Source organism: Acomys minous (genome assembly GCF_964271855.1).
Source record: "Acomys minous genome assembly, chromosome: 11".
In the NCBI taxonomy this organism is placed as follows: Eukaryota; Metazoa; Chordata; class Mammalia; order Rodentia; family Muridae; genus Acomys; species Acomys minous.
In genome coordinates, this window is record NC_140492.1 from 96534749 (window position 1) to 96557614 (window position 22866).

The 22866-nt window shown below is 41.1% G+C and overlaps 1 protein-coding gene across 1 annotated transcript in view; it reads left to right on the forward strand.

Annotated features, from left to right (window-relative positions):
• BDP1 (BDP1 general transcription factor IIIB subunit) overlaps window positions 1–22866 on the forward strand; it is a 96329-nt gene that overhangs the window by 42903 nt on the left and 30560 nt on the right. Inside the window, exons 16-27 of the mRNA XM_084801342.1 lie at window positions 408–627; window positions 2089–2219; window positions 7138–8293; window positions 9316–9497; window positions 10069–10291; window positions 12324–12502; window positions 13760–13964; window positions 15774–15907; window positions 16803–17004; window positions 17300–17493; window positions 18313–18700; window positions 21474–21593. Of these exons, the coding sequence (XP_084657468.1) occupies window positions 408–627; window positions 2089–2219; window positions 7138–8293; window positions 9316–9497; window positions 10069–10291; window positions 12324–12502; window positions 13760–13964; window positions 15774–15907; window positions 16803–17004; window positions 17300–17493; window positions 18313–18700; window positions 21474–21593 (3334 nt within the window). The remainder of the gene's footprint in view (window positions 1–407; window positions 628–2088; window positions 2220–7137; window positions 8294–9315; window positions 9498–10068; window positions 10292–12323; window positions 12503–13759; window positions 13965–15773; window positions 15908–16802; window positions 17005–17299; window positions 17494–18312; window positions 18701–21473; window positions 21594–22866) is intronic.

Sequence of the window (22866 nt, forward strand, 5' to 3'; positions counted from 1 at the left end):
CACACACGAGGCCTGGTTGGGGGATATGTTTTATCTATTCATATGGAATGTCCAGAGAAGGTGGTGATAGTGTATGGCTTTCTTATCATCAGCTGTCAGAGTAAGTTCTACTGTACAGTTACATTTTCAGAGGGATTTCATCATCCCTCATCGATGGTGGGGAAGCATATTGGTAGTGGCAGATTTGTCTGTTGGGAGAGGCATGAGGTGGTATCTGTGGTTCTTATAGCTGGGCTTCCAGGATTATCTGTGAAAGAATGGGTTGTAGATGTCTAGTAAATATCTTTCAGTATACTCTTGAGAATACTTGGGAAATATTTTTTATTTAACATGATTTATTTACATATGTAACCAAGCAACTTTATGGCTTTGCTGCAATCATTGCTTTCATTTCTTTATAATTATAGTTTCAGTGAAAAATCTCATATACAGGAGGATAGTCAACCAAAGGTCTTAAGACCTGCACGACTAATGAGGAGCCGAATGCAAAGACCAAAACCAAATGTAGAGAAAGCTGCAGAAAGAAAAGAAATTCTCACATTGCAGGACAAAATTGGGGCTCATGTAGAGAAGAGTAAAGTGGATGAATCCTGTGTTGATAGAGAAAAAAATGAATCCTGTGTTGGGGTATGTTGATTCTGATAACATTTATTAAGCAATTACATAAGCCTTAATGTAAACTTTTTGCATTTTTAAAATAAGCTTTTGAGTTTGTTTTTGTTTTTTTGTTTGTTTTGTTTTTTTATGACATTTGTGGCCAAAATCTTAGAGTGAAGAGTTTTATGTTACGTCATTTCTGATATTTGAGCATTGTACATGACTATTTATTTGCTCTCAGCTTACTTCATATTTGGATGTGGTTTTCCCTATGGTTGAGATTGAGATCAAGCATGGTAAGGCAGGTACTCTACCCTTGAGCCATATTCTCAGCCTCCTTTTAAAAAAGTAGTCACATATGTGATTTTAACATTGGCTTAACTAAAATATTGAAAGTTCCTTTCAAGCGTAATTCCAAAAACGGAAATAATGAATATGTGTTTGACTACATGCATGTGTGCATGCAACGTGTAAAGGACCAAACTAGGAAAGCACCCTTGCTACCAAACTATGTCCCTGGCTCATTGAGTTCTAGATTATTTATATAGTCCTTGGAAAAAAGCAAGGCATTATTATTATTTAAGATTTGCTTTTCTTCTGGTATAATTTATTTCTTTTATTTTTGTTTCTTCACTTATTTTCATTTTATGTGCATAGATGTTTTGCCTACATGTGTCTGTATGAGGGTGTCAGATCCTTGGAACTGGAGTTACAGACAGTTGTGAGCCGTTATGTGGTTGCTGGGAATTGAACCCAGGTCCTCTGGAAGAGCAGCCAGTGCCCTTAAACTCTGAGCCATCTCTCTAGCCCGTCTTTCTTATATTTTGGACAGAATCTTATGTAGCCCTGGCTGGCTTCCAACCCATTGAATAACCGAGGATAACATTGAATTCTGATCCTCCTGCCTCCACATAAGCGCTAAGATTGTAGGCATGTGCCGCCATGCTTGTTCTTTATGCTGGGCTTTGTGCGTGCCAGACAAGCACTCTTTCCAACTGAGCTACATCCCTAGCACTGTCTAATGTACTTATAACAGTAAGACTTTAGAAATACAAATGCTAGAGGATTCTGACGAAAGAGATGGAAACAGACTGAAATAGATGTGTCTGAAACATTGTTTTCTGATTGGGCAGAAAAGAATAGGACTGTGAGATGAGTTAAAGTTGTAGCTTATGTAATTTTCTAAGATAGCTAACAGAAAAACACTAAAAGGTGTTTTTTGATTGTTACTTTATAATTTTGTCTTTTTCTTTTTTTTTTTTAACCATTTATTTAAACACAAATGAGCTGGAATCTCTTGTAGTTGGGGTGTTCTCAAATTCCGTATGTAGCCTAGGCTTGTTTGGGAATGTGATTGTCCTACACTTACTGCCCAGGTGTTGGAAAACAGCATGCATCATGATACCTGGCTAAGATGGACTTTTCAGTAAAAACTTCAAAAGTTTTGTGTTTCATTGTGAAATCTAAAATATGATCATTTTTGTTATTAAGATTCCTCAACAAATGGAAAATGAGTCAAATAAAAACTGCCAATGCGAAGATACCCTGTCACAGCCTGAAAAAAAGGATACTTTGGAACATGTGCAGTCTGATGAGCCCAAAGTTCTTAATGACTGTCCAAGGTAAACATTGTTTTTTCAGTTACATAATTTTGAAATTTTCATTAAGGCCTTAGAGCATAACAAATTATTTTAAACAAGTCAAGCTAATTATATTTATTTATTCTGTGTTAGACAGGTGGAGTGTGCGTGTGATAGCATGCATGGGGAGGCCAGTGAACAACTTGAGGCAGTCGGTCCCCCTCCCGCCACATGTTCCTTGGGAATGGCACTCAGGTCATCAGGCTTGGAAGCGCTTTACCTCCCGAGCCAGCTCCCTGACTGTACAAAAACAAACAAAATGGCCTCTCCATCTGTGTACCTATATTATGTTTAAAAGTAGTTAAGGTGCTAGAGAGAAGCCTCAGCTGTTAAGATTGCGTACTGCTCTTGCAGAGGAGCCAAGTTCTGTTCCCATCACTATACCATCCAGCTCACAACTAAGGCATTCGATACCCTCTGGCCTCCTTGGGCACCAAAATCCATGTGGTATATATACACACACATACACATAAAAATAAACCCTTTAAGCCCCTAAAAGGTGGGTAAGCTGGTTCACTGGGGAAAGAGCACTTGCTGTCAAGTCTGATGACCTGAGGTCCATCTCTGAGTCCCACATGGTGGGACAAGGACCAGTGCCCATAAGTTGTCCTCTGACCTCCATGTGCGTGTGGCAGTGCTTGTGCCCCACTGTCCCATTAAATCCACGTAAGGGTGAGTTGTCATTATGTAAAGCTTTATTTTAAAAATGTTGAAGAGTAACTCTTTTCAAGGATTTTATGTCATAGCGTTCATGTTAATGCTAAGCTGTAGGTGATTTGAAGAAGGCTAGTTAGTATAGACTAGGAGCTGAGTTAATAGGAATAGCTTTCCACTTAACATGCTGTGTTAATTAGGTGTCTGTGTCTAAAGAAGTGCTACTTCCTGGTAATGTCTGATTTTCTAAAATGAGGTCAATTGGATGGAGAGCCCATCCTCTCATAGCCAGGGTTCCTGTTTATTATTTTACCTGTGGTTTTACTAAACCAGACTGATGGAATTGTTAGGGTGCTTATAGTGTGGTTGTCTTAGTCAGAGTTTCTATTGCTTCATTAAAACTCCATGACCAGAAAGCGAGGTGGGCAGGAAAGGGTTTATTTGGCTTACACTTCATGTTGTTTATCATCAAAGGAGGTCAGGACAGGAACTCAAGCAGGGCAGGAACCTGGAGGCAGGAGCTGATGCAGAAGCCATGGAGGGGTGTGGCTCACTGTCCTGCTTTCTTATAGAACCCAGGGCCACCCAGGGATGGCCCCACCCACATGGGCTGAGACTGCCCTTATTAATCACTAACTGAGAAAATGCCGTACATCTGGATCTTATGGAGGTCTTTTTTCAATTGAGGCTCTTTCTTCTCTGATGACTCCAACATGTGTCAAGTTGACAAACAAAAGCAGCCAGTACAGTGGTACTATTTGTACACAGATGCAGAGATAACAGTGTGGACTTCATGTTTCTGTTCTCTCACATTTACATTTGCAGTTCAGCCTATGGTTCACTAACTTGAAGTATAGGCCTCCTTCACTTCAGGAATTCCCCTTATTCCTTCCTTCATCTATTTCTTTTCTTCATCTTGCTCCTCATGGCACGTTCAGAAGACAGCACTTTATAGCACTCTTCCTCATCCTCTGGCTCGTACGTTCTTTCTGTCCCTTTCATGATGTCCTCAAGTCTTGAGGGGGTTCATGTAGGTGTCCCCGTTCAGGGTTAGCACCAACAGTCACTTGTTTTGAACACTTTGACCAGGTAAGAGAGAATTACCTGCTACCCACTGCAGAAAAACTTTTCTGACCAAAGTTGACAGCAGCCCTAATAGGTGTGTCTAAATATAAGTACTTAGAAGACAGTTTGACACATACCCATTTAGGAAAACAACAGTAGAAGGTCCAAGCCGGAGCCTACAACCTCCTCAGTGATGGGTTTTCAAGCAGGTTTACAGTACCAAGTACAATTTCTTCCTGTGGTGGAGGACTCAGATCCAATCAGAAAGTTATTAGTTCACACACATGCTTGTGTGCCAACACACACACACACACACACACACACACACACACACACACCTTTATGGCACTGTTGTACCAGTGGGCACACCTTGGCAGGTCAGTATTGTAACCTTCAGGGTTCTCTGGGTAAGACCATTGATGACTTTCTTTTCCATGTCTGCGTAACATCTTGTAGCCATCAGAGAGGATGTTTCTGCTCAGTGCCAATTTGATTTCTCTGTGTCCTGCAACCATAGTGTATTGTGTCTTTAGCAATAGGGTCTTACCATCTACTTAGGGAGAACAGAGAGCAGTGGTGATAGCTTTTCCTGTTTGAGGGGCCCCGGAAGCCTTGCTGACCAATAACTCATAAAGAAGTATCTCATATCTGGCACTGAGGTTTCATTTAATAACCTTTGTCCTTGGGAAAGCATTGTCTACCCATACAAGGTGCCTATGTTAAAACTTCTTTAAAATGTGTATGTGAGTGTGTGCCTGTGTGTGTGTGTGTGTGCACGCGTGCACTCAATGTTCATGTTCCTATCGTGTGCTTTGGCATGTGTGTGGAAGTCAGTGAATAGCTTTCCCAAGTCTTTCTCCTATCTAGCATTCTCAGAATCACACTCAGGCCATCAAGTTTGTGGAGCAAGCATTTTTCCCCTCTGAGTCATCTTGTTGTCCCAGAACTTTTTTTTTGAAGATCTTGCCTTGGTTTTATTTGTAAAAACAGCATAGGACACTGGTCATCTGTAAATAGTGTGTAGGTAGGAGTGTCACACCAGTCCGTCGGTCTTGACATTGGCAGATAGAAGCCTTTTCTATGGGGCCTTCGCAGGGGCCTGGGCAGCCTTGGGAGCCTGAGCTGGGGCTGCAGCCTGGGCCTGAGCTGGAGCTGCGGCCTCTGCCTTGGTTTGAACCTTGGGCTTTGGTTGGCAGAGCCTGTGACCCTTGGCCATGTAGCTTCGAATCCATTCCCCCAGCTTGGGGTGAACGATGAAAGCAAGCTGGCTGAGTTTGCGGCTGGGGCCCTTTGGCATCTTGGCTTAATGGCCTCAGGCTTCACTAGGCCTTAATGGCCTCTGCTTGGGCACTCATTGCCTTTGTGTTGTTTGCCTGCGTCTTCTTCAGGCCTTTCTTGTTGTGTTTCTTGGCAAAGCGCATGTTCCTCAGGAGCTTGGGGTCAGCCCCCTTAAGAGATTCGTATCTTTGGGACCAGGGTTTCTTGATGCCATTTCTGTGCCATTTGTGGGACTGGTTGTGTGCGGTGTGGTTCTCGGACTTGGCCATGTCTGCATGATAACCCGCGCTTCCTCAGCGCCTAGAACCAGAAGAGTGTGTCAGAATATTTTAAAGCTCAGTAAATAGCTATACAGTTGTTCAGTATGACCTACTGAGTAAATGTAGTGTTTTATTTAGTGTAGTTTGTACCCAACCAAGATTACTGATTTTCCTCCTCTCCTGCTTCCCTTCTCTACTTCTCTTTCCCTTCTTTCCTTCTTCCTGCCACTGTCTTTCCAGAGTCTGGCTAAGTAGCCCCAGCAGTCCTCAGGGTTGTAATTCTCTTGCCTCCACAGCCTAATGCTGGGATTTTGGCTTATACAGTTCAATGACCTTTGATCTGCCTTTCTTCCTCCCTTCCTTCCTTCCTTCCTTCCTTCCTTCCTTCCTTCCTTCCTCCCTCCTCCCTCCCTCCCTCCTTCCCTCCCTTCCTTCCTTCCTTCCTTCCTTCTCCCTCCCCCCTCCCCCCTGCCATCCTCCCAAACACTGTGCAGTATTGGCTGGCTTGGAACTGCCTGTGGAGACCAGACTAGGGTGGAAGTCACAGAGGTCCGCTAGCTTCTTCTAAGTGCTGAGACTAAAGCCCTGCTCTACTTTACCCCACTGATGACTCTATTCAGTAGCTCTCTTCATAGATTTATTGGGTTTGCCGTCCGTTGTGATGACGAAAATACAAAGCAAAGAGTGCTGCTGCTCTTCTGGTGTGCAGGCCCTTGATATAAATGTGTGTATGCTCAGTAGAATCAGCAGAACTCTGCGTTTCCTGTCCTTCTGTCTGGAGCATGTGCTCTTAAGGAACTAAAGTAGCACACTCAAACTGTCTTATAAAGTGTAAAGGGCAGGCCTTGTTCTTGGTCATAGGCAACTTCCTATTAGAGTCATGCTTCACCTCACTGTTGACGTCGTCAGGGCCGTTATGACTCTGTATGGCTAGGTAAGAGATAGTAGGAGTAAACAGGTAAAAGTGCAGACACAACTTGAGCTAGCACCACTGCAGGTTTCTGTGTTTTTCCTAACCATTGTTTGCCTAGGATGAAATAACAATTGCAAAAGGGACATTGTGGGTGACTGTTCAAGGACAATTAGCTGATGTTCTCGTTGGCCTCAGTAATAGTTCTAAACATTATCTATGTGTAAATGCTACCACACTGGGTCTTATATTTTATTAAAACCTTATTTTTATTTTATCTTTTTGAGACAAGGTTTCTCTATATAGCCCTGGCTGTCCTGGACTCATTCTCTAGGCTGGCCTCAGAATCATAGACATTCTCCTGCTTCCACTGCCTGAGCCCTGGGATTAAAGGCACATGCCACTTTGCCTAGCGATTTTGTCTTTTTAAAAATTTGTTGGTTTTTAGTGTTTCTATAGAGATTTCTTTCTTTTTAATTTTTAAAAAAGATTTATTTATTTATTTTGAATACAGTGTTCTGCATGCACACCAAAAGAGGGCATCGGATCTCATTATAGATGGTTGTGAGCTACCATGTGTTTGCTGGGAATTGAACTCAAGACCTCTGGAAGAGCAGTCAGTGCTCTTAACCCCTGAGCTAGCTCCCCAGCCCCTGTATAGAGATTTCTTAGCTGTTATCTGTTCAACTGGTAATAGTCTTTCTTTCTTTCTTTTTCTTCCTTTCTTTCCAAGTATTCAAGAGGGTAATAAAGCAGATAAAGTGAAACAAGCCCCAGTTCTAAGGATTCGATTTCAGAAACCAAAACCCAATACAACAAGAAGAAGAGTATCCTCCAAGGATGGGGTACCAGAGGAGATTCCTGAATCTGGAGAAATAGCATTAACTTTGGAAGAAATTGCAAGACCAGACACGTCGCCCAGGGAAAAGGCACCAGATGTCGCTAGTCTTATTGCTACTCCTTCCATGAAGGAATTGGACTCAGATTTAAAAGACACTGGAAGAAATGACACATCTTCTAGTATAAAGATGTCAGAAATGACAGATGTCACTATGGAAATGGAGACAGGTTTGGAAACAGTTGGAAGAGATACTTCCCCAGGGCAGATGGGAGCAGAAATGATTGACGTCCCCATGGAAACAGAGACAGGTTTGAAAGCAACTTTAAATGAGAGTTCTCCTATGGAGAAGGTGCCAGAGCTAATTGATACCACTGAGGAAATTTACACAAATTTAGGAGAAACTGGAAGAAAAGAAATATTTTTACAGGAAAATGGCTCCAATGAGGTCAGCCCAGTTAGTGAAACGGAGACAGGTTTGCAAGAAGCTGGAGAAGAGTTGCCGACAAAAGAGAGGACCCCTGATAGCACTGAAGACAGGGAGGCACAGTCAGAAGACACTGAAAGACTAGAAGTTTCTGCTGCAATGGAAGACGCCGAGGAGGCCAAAGCCACGGCAGAAATGGAGCCGCCCCTGGAAGAGATGGGAACAGAGACTTCCCAAAGACAACAGGCTTTGGGAGCACCAGTGGAGCAGAGGGCGGGTGAGGTGCACATCTGCAGCAGCGCAAGCAGGGAAGAGGCAGAAGTGGAGGTGAGCCCTGCAGAAGAGAAAGACCTGACTTCCTTGATGGTCGTGGCTCCGGGGGAGATGACTGCCATTGAGGAAACAAACGAAGATTTGAAAGAAACAGAAAGAGAGAGTTCTGTCTCGCAGGAGAGAAGGTCTGGAGAAGTCTGCGTTGGTGAGGAAATGGCGGCAGATGTAGAAAAGATAGATGCTTCTCCCAGAGACCGTGAAGCAGAGGATCTCACTTCAGCGCAGCCTAAGACAGATGTGACCCAGAGCAGGAAGGATGACAGCAGCGCCGGGCCCTCACTGCACGGAAAAGTATGTATTTCTCTGTCTTACAGTGTTTTAGAAACATTTCTCAGCAAGGCTGCCAAGATAATTTTATTTTTACTACCCTTATGTCCAAAAATACTTAAAAATCTCTTAGCCAGGCATGGTGGTGCATACCCTTAATCCCAGCACTCCAGAGGCTGAGGCAGAGGCAGGCGGTTTTCTGAGTTTGAGGCCAGCCTGGTCTACAGAGTGAGTTCCAGGGCTATACAGAGAAACCCTGTCTAAAAAAGGAAAGAAAAAGAAAAATTGAAAATCTTTTCCAACGCTATTTTTTTTATTTGTTTGTTTTAGGTTCTGAAACACCTGTTTTTTCACTTAAAAATTTTAAAACGTTTTCTAATTGTGGAAAAGTTACTACTAATAATGGCAATTTGAAGTTACTCACTTAGATAAAAAGTACATAGAAAATTAGACTAAATTTGTATCAGTCTTAGTGTAAACATGGGCTGACAATTAATTATTTTGATCATAAAAACCTGTATATGTTTTCATTCTCCCTGCCACTTCACTGCTTCCACTTTTAAACCTTCTGGTAAAAATTTCCTTTTGTTTGTAGTTCATATTCTTTTTTAAAAAAAGATTTATTTATTTATTATGTATACAGTATTGTGTTTGCATGTACAACTGCAGGCCAGAAGAGGGCACTAGATTGCATTTATAGATGGTTATGAGCCATCAGATTGTTGCTGGGAATTGAACTCAGGACCTCTGGGAGAGTAGCCAATGTTCTTAACCTCTGAGCCATCTCTCCAGCCCTTTAGTTCATATTCTTAACACTTTTTGAGGATTTCTTCTTAGCATAGATAATGATGTCTGTGGTTTGGAATAGTCATAATATATAACATGAAAGGAAAGCATTCCTGAATCCTAAGTTTTAGTACTTGTGCTTTTTATATTTAACACTTAAAAACAAGCTTCTGTATGCACTGATTTAGGAAGCTTTGTTTAAAATGTATGAAATGCTTACAGAATTACTGTTTGTGATATATTGTGATTCTTTTTTCAAGAATATTAGCAGTAAAGTATCAGTGACGCCTACATTTGTGGAAGAACAAGAAAATGCTGATAAGGAAGTATCAAATCACTTACATCATGTGGAGTCTTCCTCACAGAATTCTGAACACCATAAAACAGACCAAGGGATACAACTTCCAGATGTTCAAGAAGAGTTTCCAGATGCTAACTTAAGGTACGATTAAGTAGATGTGCATGCCTTTAAGGGAAAAGACTGTAAGGTTCTGTTTGCAGATCATGTTAAAGGAAGTGAGCTTTTACGCCATAACAAGTACACGACAGTGTTAGAAGTTTTCAGATAGTGTATGGACGATTGGGAGAGAAGATAAGTCCATTCTGCTTGCCAGAGGTGAGATTTAATAACAAATTACATGTAACACATACTCATTAGTCAACATGGGTCTGACCAGTGTTTTCTTCATGCAAAAAACGATGTACCTGGATCGTACAACTCAATGTGTCATAGTTTAATGAATCATTCCATTGTTTCCCGTTAAAGATTGGAATTAAGGCTACGATTGTGCATGCCCACACTTGTGAGGTGGAGGCAGGAGAATGAAGGGGGATTGAAGGCGCGTCTGGCCTAACAGAGCCTGTTCCAAACCAGCCTGGGTCACATCGGAAGACCCTGTGTAAACCAAAACAAAAGCACATAGAAGCTTACCACCAGCCCAGGGCTGTTCTAGTGCTGCTCACGTTGACGCGTCACTGCATTCTAATCAAGTCTGATGTGCTTGTTCCAAAAGCACGCAGCCTCCTCAAGGGCCGAAGCCACTGGAAGTTAAACCAGCTCCTTTTCTGAGAAGTCGCTTCAAAAAACCAAAACCAAACTTGTCAAGAGCAGCTTTAAAGAGGGCACACACAGAAGCAGAGCCCTGTGTGCCTGGGAAGAAGTCAGAAGCGGACAGGATGGGGGGCCTCATACTCCAGCAGGACAGCGAACAAGCCGAGTCTCCCTCTCCTCACCACGTGAGTAATGGTTAAGGCGGAGGTCACCTTTCTGGGCTCTTGTTTTTACTGTGGTTATTAAACCACTGCAAGTTCATATAATGTTTACTGTGTGTGTTATTGCTCTGTGCTTGCTGCCGTTATTCCATCTAGTTTATGATAAGACACTGGCCTTCTGTGGGCAGGCCTGGGCAGTGTGTGTCTGACAGCCACCTACGGCATTTAGGCTCTACTGACTTAGGGCTTTGTCACCATGGGAGGACTACGTAACAAGTTCCTCCTTAGGGAAAATGGGAATAATACTGCTTTGTTTTATTCTCTTGTCAAGCTAATGTGAAAAACGGAATGGTCGGCATGAGTTGAAGTAGTTATTTTATTTCCTTACCTCATTACCTTAGTCCATAACAAGTTAAGATTGTATGTCAGAAACTAAAATGAAATGTTAATATTCAAACTGGTTCTTTGTTTTTGTTTTGTTCCTCGCAGATATTAGAGAGAAAGAAGCTATATCCTCAGCCTTCTTAAATTCTATTTTGAGACAGGTTCTCATAAAGTTTCCCCAGGCAGGCCTAGAACTTACACTATGACCTAGGCAAATCTTGAATATGTGACCTTCCTGTCTCCCAAGTAACTTACAGAACCTTTTATAAATAAAATTCCTATTTTGCATTTTAGAATCACATTCTATATTTGCACTTTCTTTAACTTTATAAAAGTTAAACTACTTTTCCTATTTTATTGTATGGATGGGTGTTTAGCCATGTGTGCAGTGCCCGCACAAGCCAGAAGGGGGCCTCAGATCCCCTGGGATTGAAGTTACAAATGGTTGTGAGTCACCATGTGGGTGCTGGAAATAGATCCTGAGTCTTCTGCGGACCCAGCTGGTGTGTTTAATGGCTAAGCCATCTCTTCTGTCTCATAGAGAAACTATTTTTTATTTACTATGTTTTCATTATGGAATCTTAAATTTGGAAAGCTATGTCTGTATTTCAAATGAGAGCTCCATGTTCTATTTATTTTTCTTCCCTAATTAATCTGGCCATTTTGAATATATACATGTAGCTGTATAAGTATTACATGCCACGAATGTCATCATTCCTTAGCATCTGATATTTCCACTTAATATAATATTTTAACCATCTTTTGGGCTTAGTACAAAGAAAAGAATTGTTAGTGTGGTTATGTACTGGAATATATCAGGTTGAACTTGGGTGTGGTACAGAGTCTAGCTATTTCAGAGGCTAAAGCAGGAGAGTTGCAGTTCAAGGCCAGTCTAAGAAATAGGCAGCAGGGTGAGACCCTGTCTCTTCATTGTAAAGAAGCTCAAGAGCCAGTGGTGGCGGCACACACCTTTAATCTCAACACTGGAAGGTAGAGGGAGGAGGGTGTCTGAGTTCCACACCAGCCAGAGCTATACAGTGAAATTTATCTCCAAAAAAAAAGGAAGAAAGGGCCCTGGAGAGATGGTTCAGAGGTTAAGAGCACTGACTGCTCTTCTAGAGGTCCTGAGTTCAATTCCCAGCAACCTTGTGGTGGCTCAAAGCCATCTATAAAGTGATCTGATGCCCTCTTCTGGCCTGTAGGTGTGTATGCAGGCAGACCACTGTCTACATGATGATGATGATGATGATGATCATCATCATCATCATACACACATACATACATACATACATATATACATACTTTTTTTTAAGAGGTAAAAAAAGGAAAAAAATTTCAGATTTAATTCAGTGGTAATTTGCCTTACATGTATGAGGGCCTGATTTCAGTGCCAATCAGTGTTCTCCCAGAAAATAGAATTTAAATTTAAAATTCTATGATATACTATCTTATTTCTATATTTTGCTTTTCTTTTATATGTGGAGGATGGCCCTAAAATCATATCCTTGCTTATGTGCATGTATGTGTTTGTTTACATAATTCTGTAAGGTGAGTTTCTAGTAGACAAGTAGCTACTGCCCTCTTGTATTCTACAAAGAATGGGTTGGTTCATTCTTACGCTAATAGTCTGTTGTTGGTTGGTTCATTTGTTTGCTTTGTCTTTTTAAACTAGATTGTGCCTTCCCTAATGGCATCAAGAGAAAATGACGAACCAGGTCATGAGGCAGAAGAGGCTGTGATACCACTGGGCGTACAGACTGAGAAGGAGCCTTTACCACCAAATTCATGTGAACCCAAAGAAGGTTCTCAGTTAACACAAAACCAGGAGGATGACTTAGTTGTTCCTATTGGGTAAGCAGTAATATTTCCTTAAAAATCTAAAATCAGAGAGGCTTTTCTTTGAAACATCTCTTTATTATTTAAAAGGGGGAGCGGTGGCTGGAGAGTGATTGGTCTAATTGATAGGGGTGGCCACCTAAAGCTGAAAACCAGATGCTATTGAATGTCTTCTTTCTCTCTTTCTTTCTTTCTTTCTTTCTTCCTTTCTTTCTTCCTTTCTTTGTATTTCTGAGACAGGGTTTCTCTGTAGCCCTGGCTGTCCTGGATTTGCTTTGTAAACCAGGCCACCCTCACTCACAGAGATCCACCTGCCTTTGCCTTCCCAAGTGCTGGTATTAAAGGCATGGCCACTCCACTTACCTGGTATTGAACATCTTTTCAACATACATGCTTACTTACTTGCTTCCTTTTTTGTTTTTTTAACTGTTTAAGATTTATGGCCAGGCGTGGTGGCGCACACTTTTAATCCCAGCACTTGGGAGGCACAGGCACGTGGATCTCTGTGAGTTCGAGGCCAGCCTGGTCTACAAAGTGAGTCCAGGATAGTCAAGGCTACACAGAGAAACTCTGTCTCAAAAAATCAAAAAAAAAGAAAAAAAAAAGAAAAAAAAAAGGGAAAGTAGTACACTAAAAATATGTATGTATATGTGCTATAAATTCACTGACTTTTACAAATTTGGAAAAATACATACATAAAATAAAACTTGTAATTTTAAAACTATTTTTAGTTGTACAAACATGGTGACACAAATTATAAAGCACCACTCCTTGTTTTACAGGCCATACCACCATCCATTTATCCCCAGAACACTTTTTTCTTTCTCATAAATCTTTTAATCTTTGTGCTCAGTAAATACCAACTGCCCGCGTTCCTCCTTCTCCCTTTCCTGTTCTTGGCACCCACCATTCTGTTGTTTGCTTTTTATACATTTGCTTATTTCAGGCACATCGTACAATTTTATTAACACTTGAGAATTACTCCTGCTCCTCTCCCCCACCCCCTTATTTTTTCATCTTTACTGTGCTGGGTTTAAACCTAGGACTTTACACTAGCTACATCCTCTCCTGTGTGGCACATCCTCAAACCTGAAGTAGCTTCCATTTCTCCCGATGGCTCTACCAACTTTTACAATATATTTTTGTAATGAGAAGATACTTTTCTTGAGTAATTTGAAAGAATGTTTTTATGAGAGTTTACTGGAGGAAATTCAAGTTACATATTTTAACAGTTGTCAAGCTTCTTGTCTTCCTCTTTGTCCTTTTTTCTAGAACTCAGAAGATGAACATGAACACACAAGAAGCAAAGCAAAGTGTCCAAATTACTCTGCCCGTGAGGGGTCGATTTCAGAGACCAAGACCAAATATACAAAAGGCCAGACAGAGACAAATAGTAGAAAAAGGCGAAGCTGGAGGCATAGCTAAGAATGAAGGAACAGAGCTGCAAAAAGATGAGACTGAAAAATGCCTGCCGATGGTGAGAGAACTGCTCCTCTGTGCATGCTAAAACAGTGAATGATAGCCCGGCCTGGGCTCGTCTGCTCACATGTCCCTTATATTCACCTTCTCTTAGTACTTAGTAGCTAATTTCTCTATCCAAAAACAACAGTTATATCATTCTTGCTGTATAAATAACAGTGTCTTTTTTTTTTCCTCCAAAGGCAGGGTTTCTCTTTCTTTAAAGAGAAATATTTTTAAAATAATTTATTTTTAATTTATGTGCGGGTGTCAGATCTGGGGGTTACAGACAGTTGTAAGCTGCCATGTCGGTGATGGGAATTGTATCTCAACCTCTGGAAGAGCAGCCAGTGCTCCTAACCCCTGAGCCACCTCTCCAGCCGCCAGTGTACTGTTCTGAATGACAGCTTAGCCCTTTTAAGAATCGTTGTTTTTACCTTTTAAATAGTTTCTCATTATTTAGCTGAGACCAGCTTTTATCCTCCGGCCTTACACGCCTGTGTGCTTCAGTCACAGAACTACACCATCATTCCATTCTGTTTAGCTAATTTCTTGCTCTTTCTTTTACATTCAGTGTATGGCTGAGGCTGCTTTGAATTTCTGAGCCTCTTGCTTTTGCCTCCCAAATGCTGCAATTGTAGGGGTATGCCGCTCTGTCCATATGCCACAGCACACATGCAAGATCAGCTGTGGGGTCCGTTACAGCTCTCTCTCCCTGCACCCCCCTCCCTCCTTTTACCACATGAATTCTGAGGATTGGAGTCAGGTTGCCATCACTGACTCTCTGAGTCATTTTGCTGGCCCTTAATCAATTTCTTAATAAGTCTTTTGATATTAGAAAAGGAAATCTAAGTCCCAAGAAGTTAATTTCCACTAGTCTTTATAGTTTTCTCTCTAGGTGTTATACTAAAACCTAGATTAAAAATAGTTACAAGCCCCATTTGAACAACAACAATAAAAGCACCTTTAAAAAAACCATTAAACTTCTGGTGCTGAGAATCAAACCAGAACTTTGTGCATGCAGTATGCAATGGAACTACACCTCCAGTCATAATCAGTACAAATTACACTCTGTTTCATAACAGAAGACTCTGAGAGCTGCTGGATGTGGTTATGATGAATATACAAGTTCATATATTATACACACATATATACATATGCACATGTGCATGTAGGCATGGGTCAGAGGGTATATGTGGTGTATTTCTTTACTGTTGGAGATGGTCTTCCACTGCGCCTGGAGCTTATTGCTTTAGCTTAGTGGGCTAGTGAGTGCCAGGGGTCCTAGTGCTGGGTTACAAATGTGCTCTGCTATCTCCTCTCTCACCGCTCTCATGTAGGTGCTGGAGATCCTAACTCGGGTCCTCGGATTTGCTGATCAGGTCCCAGCCCCCTCTAGGAGCTTTCGTGGTATTATATAAACCCAGGCTGTAATAAATCATTGCACTTCTTGCTTTGTGTGAGGTGGCTTGTTTTAGCTGCAGAACGTTTGGCTTAGGCATATAGCTCAGTGACAGAGTACATGCTCATCTGTCAGGGTCAATTCCCAGCATCCCAAGGAGGAGAAATAGAAACTGAATATTTATTATATTGATTAAAATATTTTTAAATGTTTTACTTTTCAAAAATAATCACACACCAGGAGGTGGCTTACACCTTTAATTCCAACACTTGGGAGGCAGAGACAGAGGGAGAGGCAGGTGGATCTCTGTGAGGTCAAGGCCAGCCTGTTCTACAGAATGAGTTCCAGGGCTACACAGAGAAATCTTGTCTCAACTCTCCCAGTCCCAACCCCCAAAATCACACTAACCCAGTTTTGTCTTTTCAGGCAAATCACATCGAAAGTGAAGTTGAAGTGTCCTCCAGAATTTCAGAGTGCAGACTGGATGAAAGTCAAGGCCATGTGGTTCCTGTAGAAAACTTAAGTAGTAATAAAACCAGTGTTTCAGATGAACAGATGAGGTGAGTCTGATTTTCACAAGAAAAGCATGAACCTTGTCAAAGACGGTTTTCTGATTGTTACACACTTGAGTTTATGTAAAGGCATTCTGAGGTTGCTTTTGTGTTTTGTGATGCTGTTGGTCGAACCCAGGGCCTTTACATGCCAGGCAAGGGTTCTACTATTGAGCTGTGTACCCCACCCTTTATTATTTTATCTGAGACAGAATTTTGCTATGTTGCCCAGGCTTTAAACTTGCTTATAGGCCAGGCAAAGCATGAATTTGTGATTCTGTGTTGGGCTTAGTAGCTGGGATGAAGCTTGTGCCAGCAGGCCTGGTTTAAAATGGCCTCATTCTGTGCTGGGTGTGCTGGTGCACGCCTTTAATCTCAGCACTTGGGAGGCAGAGACAGGAGGTCCTCTGAGTTCAGGGCCATCCAGGGCACTGCCTGTCAATAAGACCTTTCCGTGAGATTTCAGGAATGTGAAAGAATAGACTCGAGCTGGGAAGTAGGACCATTGTGTATTTGCTCATGTGGAAGGGCTCACTTAAGGCTTTTGTTTAAAATGCTGTTATGAAACCTGTGTTCAGCTTCTGTTGCAAGTTTGGAGTGCCTAATTTTTTTCTCTGTTAATTACTTAAAGTTATATGAAACCAGACTAGAACTAGTAAATGAAAATAAACAAAGATTAATACTATAAACTGTTCCACAGACTGTACAGAAAATGGAAGTTATAAAAGCTTTATTCTTTCCATTTCATATATAAAATGTGATGTTTCATTTTACATGCCTGCCTTTATTTTCCAATTTATATATAATCCTTTAAATTTAGAGTCAATTTGAACCCATACTTGTTAAATGTTGTTATATTGACAGAGAGTTCTGGCCTTCAATATAACTTGTACTTTCACTGTAGGCAAGAAATTAAACCACATGTTTCAAGTCCAGCAACGTTGATAAGAAGGCGGTTCCAAAAGGTTAAACCAAACTTAGGAGGAGCCCTCCGTAAAAGAGAGCAACCAGGTGTAGAAAAAGACACGACACATCCGAGCACAGCACCAAACCCAGAAGATAATGTGCTGCAGAAAGGAGATTTTGACTTACAGTGTTCTCTAAAAGTAAGATTTGAAAAAATGTTTTTGTCAGTATGTCTGCTGGGTCAGGGTCATGAAGGAGAGCAGTGGTGAAAGACCTCACATTTATGTTGCACACATTTCCCTGAACAGTGAGTGATGTCACAAGCTTATACAGATTTGAAAATTGGATCACCTGTGGCTTCTTGAGTTTAGAGGACTAGGCCAGGTTGCTAAACTATATTAGTATAGATTGTGTTCATGGTAACATTTGTGTGCTTTCTTCTCCTTCTCCTCCTCCTCCTTCCTTCTTTCTTCTTCTTTTCTTCTTCTATTTAAGGAAAAGACAGAGATTCCAGCACCTCTGGAGGTTTCAGTGAGAGAAGATTGTGTAGGTCCTGAAGAGCCGGGTTCTGCCAGAAAGGATACTGCGCTGAAAGCTGGACCGTTAGGAGGTGCTCAGGATGAGATTGCAGACGACCGTCCTGCATCTTCTTCAGGGCTTGAAGAACAGGGTCTCAGTAAACAAATTAGGTAATATTTTATTTTAGAGACTCAGAATAGGAAATAAAAAGCACCTATATCTTAAATAAGTTCTACCTTAATGTACTGTTCTTTATTTACAGGTCTTTTTTATTTATAGCAATGTACTTTTTTTCTGATGAAAAGATATTATGCATTACCTCAGTAATTAGAATGCTAATTCTAGTTTGGCTGTAAACAAAAAAAGGGCACTTTCATTCATAATTTTTAAGAAAGTGGGAAGAAACCCAAGTTCTTGAAGAACATTATTGTCCTAAATACTTACCCAGTAAGATAAACTAGTGTCACTGTTTGATTTCATATTCATTATTGGTTGGTTCAGTATATTTTATTTGGTTTACTTTTAGTTATTTCCAATTTTGTGTTTGTTTTACTTCAGTCACTATGTCATGGCTATAAGGCCAGGATTAAAAACTTACTATGCAACATTTATAGATATATAACTGAATAGGACACTAAGTAGTAGTCAGTCCCTTTCTTATATTCATGACATACGTTTTTAAAAGAATGGGTGGGGCTAGGCATAGAGCTCATGAGCACAACCTTTGCATAAGACTTTTGAGGCCCTAGGTTTAATTCTAGCATCATAAAATGAGATGGTATATCATCGTCGCCATCGTCATCATCATCGCTGGGAGTTTAACTTAGGGCTTCCTGTGCTGGCCAGGCGCCCTACCACTGAGCTATCTCCTTAGCCCAGGTCTCTCTTTGACTGGTTGGATCTGAGATTTTACTCTTAACAGTCTGGCTTTCATTGAAATTATCCTGACGCACACACGATGATAACAGTTATTTTGGTTAAACACACAGCAGTCCACAACTATTGAAAGAATCAAATCATTCCAAAACTTCTCCACACCGAAGAACAACCATCTCCTCTGCCTCTGAGTGTGAGACAGATCAACCTGGGAAAAGAACACATAGGAAGATGAAACCGGCCATGACCAAAGGGCGTGCATCAAAACGACTTCGAGGTAAGACTGCTAAGAAGGAGCCTCGAGCCTCCAAGTCCACACTGGTGACTCTTCGGGCTTCTCAGAAAGAGGATGAAGATGATGCTGAGGACTTCGCCTCTGACTATGAGGAGGAAACCTGTCATCTTGCCCCAGAAGAGTTAAACAAAGCACCAGTGTTTGTACCTGTTGGTCTCAGATCCCCCGAACCCGTTTCTGCTCAGATCGAGGAAACAATGGAAGAGGTAGTCTATGTTTTACTTTCACCCCCTTTAATGCACAGTCAGTTCTTCTCTTAGTGGTTATTAGAGTCTGAGGAGCTCTTTCTCTCAGCAGCCTCTGTGAAAAGGAATTTATTTTTAATTTAGTGACTAGCTTCAGGAAATCAGCAGAAGTGGCCTGGATGGCTATCACTCAGTTGTCATAGTCCTTGCTCCACAAGGGACTTGGGAAACTGATAGAAATGTGTGTATTCTGTGTCTGTCTGTAAGCTGTTTAATCTAGCTGTTGATTAATTTGGAAAAAGTCTGAGCAGGTGTTTTCTATTAACTCTAATAGGCTTTCTGTGTTGTAGCTGATAGAAAAGACAGAATCACCCCCACCCCATCCCCTCATTCTGAGGCAGGGTCTCGGTATCTCATGTTGCACATTGCCTTCAAACTTGCTATGTAGTCAAGGATGACCTTGAACTTCTCGGATCCTTCTGTGCCCACCTCTCTAGTCCTGGAATTACAGCCCTTTGCTACTGCAGCCTGTTTAAGAAATGTTGAAGACAGAAGCTACAGCTTGGTGTGTGTGAGGCAAGCGCTTACAGCAGAGCCGTGTCTTCAGCCCTCCCGCCTTTCTCTTTCTTTCTTCTTTATTACTCATTTTCATCATTACCCCTTTCCAAGAGAACGCCTCATTGTTTGAAACTGGAACTCGTGTTTCTCATATAGCCTGGGCTGACCTTGAGTTTTAATCCTCCTGCCTCTACCTCCCAGTTGCTGCAATTACAGGTATGTAGTGCTCGGGATGGATCTCAGGACTGTCCACACTTGGCAAGATCTCTACCAACGCAGCCGTGTGCTCTTAGTTCTGTTGTGGATAAAATCAGAAATGTATTTGCTAGAATAGGTGGTAATTTTGTAGTTAAGTTTCTTTAAGGAAAAAATCGGTTACATCATTTTACCTAAGGTTTTAATTTCCTTCTTTACCACCATCCATTTCCCCCCACTTTCTCCATTCTCAATCTCTTCTGCCTTTTTTCCTCCTTTCCACTCCGTAGCCTCTTATGATAAGTAGTCCTTCTGCAGCTACAGTATGCCCCACTCTTCTGTTTTATTTTTTGGGTTTTTGTTTGTTTTTTTGGTGGTGATGGCACATGCCTTTAATACCAGTACTTGGGAGGCAGAGGCAGGCGGATCTCTTGAGTTTGAGGCCAGCCTGGTCTAAAGAGAAATTTCTAGGACAGCCAAGGCTACACAAAGAAACCCTGTTTCAAAAATTAAGAAGAAAGAAAAGAGGCCGCTGTGGGCACTCTAGCAGTTGGGGTGTGAAGTAGAGGAGCATGCTTGCCTCCTTGTCCTGCCTGGCCTCACGTTCCAACTCTGTAGCTTTGACGTTTTCTGGTCTCATTCAATTCTTAGTCACCCAGCTGGTTTATTGAGCAGAATATCTGAATCAGTTTTGTGTAGGGATTTAGAGTACTTGTTGAGTCATTTAAAATAGAATCAGGAGGTTGCTAAGGTAGTAGTGGTGATGTGTGAAACAATTCAGGTAATGTTATGCTACATCTGTTAAGAAATGATGCAATTCGGAAAGGAAAATCTACCTTTAATTTATTTAAGATTAATAATAGCATGTCATAAAAGTAATGAGTTAGTAGAATTCTTGAAGTTAACTAATACTGAAAGTTTCAAGTAAGTATACTGAATGTAAATTTTAGTAACTCTAAGAAAATACCAAAGGAAAGTGAGATTTCTGGGAGGACGGCTGATTAAACTGCACAGAGTTCACCTGTAGAGTCCCCGCCCCGCCCCCACCACCACCACCACCACTTGGTGAAGGCAAGTTGCTGGTGAAGATAGCGTCCAGTAGTCAGGCTTCAGGGCATGCCTCTGCTGCGCCTCTCTTTTAGCTGCACTGTGTTTTCCCTGCTCCAGCAGTCAGAGTTAGGGCCCTGTCAGCATGCACTGTGGGCTGTGCTCCACCTATCATAGTAGCAATTTTGATGTAGCAGTTAACAGCAAGAATTTACATCGTATTTCCTTTGACCTGGAGAGGTGGCTGGGAAGGTAAGAGTTCCTGCTGCTCTATTGTGAGGACCGCAGTTCAGATCCCAGCACTCACATCCAGCAGACGCCTGTAACTTCAGCTCAAAGGGACACAACCACCTCCACTGCCTCTGTAGGCTCACAGATGTGGTCATCTGCACCAGCCCTTGCACATAATTAAGTCTTTTTTAAAAATTATATTCCTTTTAACTGTCTGTTAAGTAAAGACTGTGTGTGAACCCATTACCTTGGTGTGGTAGAGAGAGGGTTGTTGCACTAGGAGTGATAAGGTGATTGGTGTTTTTAAACACATTAAGTTGTCTCTACTATAATATTTATGGTAGTGTACAGTTAGTTTTATATATGGTTAACATGTAGTTTTCTTGAATTGGAGTCTCTTGAGGGCAGGGCCCCAGTGTATCTATTTTGACTTTGTATCACCATGCTTATATGACTGTATTTTTGAAAACATTACATAAATGTTAGGCAAATGGAAGAAATTGGGACAAAGTGAGAGGAATGGAAAGTGAGATGCCAGCTACTCAAAAGATTAGCTATAGGGATTCTGATTAGTGACTGTAATAGACCCAGAACCCTCAGCAGTGGAGTGTTAAGTCACATAAGAATTACTATAATAGGTTTTTAAGTTGTATAACTAGTGTGTTTCTTCATTTTAATGTTTAATTTTGCTTATTATTGTGGAAAAAGATAATTTTAGAGTTTGTAATTTGTCAAATTGAAATTATAAAACTTCTTATGACAGCTTGAGATCACCATGAACGTTGCAGACATAGGATGTGCAACTGTTGTTGAACATAAAGTTTCAAACATGGATGCGACAACTCAGGATGTGCAGCCAGAAAAAGTTCTGCATCCATCATTTGTAAGTATCTCTGTGTATGTTCAGGTCTTTCATTTCTCTACCTCTTAAAGATACAAGATTGTTTTCATAACTTTGTTTACTTTTTCCTCTCATGTGCGGAACTGTTTTCATGAATAGCCAAAATTTATGAATTATCAAGTATTTTACCTTTGAATGTAAACTTAGATTTGTGTTTGTTTGGTAAAGCTATCACTATCATTGACTTTTACCTCAAAATTCTAAGGCATAAGTCTATTTTAAATAACTTTCTTATTTTTTCTTCCTTTCTTTTTTTTGTGTTTTGTTTTGTTTTTGTTTTTCAAGACAGGGTTTCCCTGTGTAGCCTTGGCCATCCTGGACTCACTTTGTAGACCAGGCTAGCCTCGAACTCACAGAGATCCACCTGCCTGTGCCTCCCAAATACTGGGATTAAAAGGTGTGCACCACTGCACCCGTTAAATAATTTATAGTATCTATAAAACTAACTATACCATCATAAATACTATAGTAAAGTTGAATTTAAAAAACCAATAAAAATTATGTTTGTTGTATTTTGTATATGTGAGTGGTTTGCCTGCATGTATGTATATGTACCACATGTGTGCAGCCCCTTCTAGTAGGTTTTTCTAGTGGATCTGAGAGAGAAACTGTCCCCATCCCCTTCTTGTCAGTTTTCTGGAATTTGCTAGCACTTTGTCATTTCATGACCTTCCCACCTTGGCTTCCATTGCCTTATGACATTCTTCCTGTGTTTGTGTTTGTGTTTCTTGTTGACACATTGAATTAGGGCCAACCCTATGGTTTTGTTTTAAACTGAGTACATTTATGAAGATCTTTTCCAGGCATGATTCATTTATATAGTATTGGAAAATTGAAATTAAATTTATAATACTTTCCAATTTGAGTGTTGTTGTTGTTGTTGTTGACTGTTTTCTTAGATGGTCGCCCTGACTGGAGCCTCTGTTGTAAATCAATTCCTAGACATGGTACAAATGGACATTGTTTTGTTTTGTTTTTTGAGACAGGGTTTCCGTGTGTAGCCTTGGCTGTTCTGGACTTACTCTGTAGACCAGGCTAGACTCGAACTCACAGAGATCCACCTGCCTCTCCCTTCTGGGTCCTGGGATTAAAGGTGTATGCCACCACCACCTGGCTAACAAGTAGACATTGGCGATTTGGTCATAGTCCTAAGGGAAAGCAGCTGAGGGGTTTTCTATATCTATGGTCTATATCAGGCTGAGGAAGTTCCCTTCTCTCCTGATTTGTTGTATGTTTTGTCATGGTAGGGTTTTAG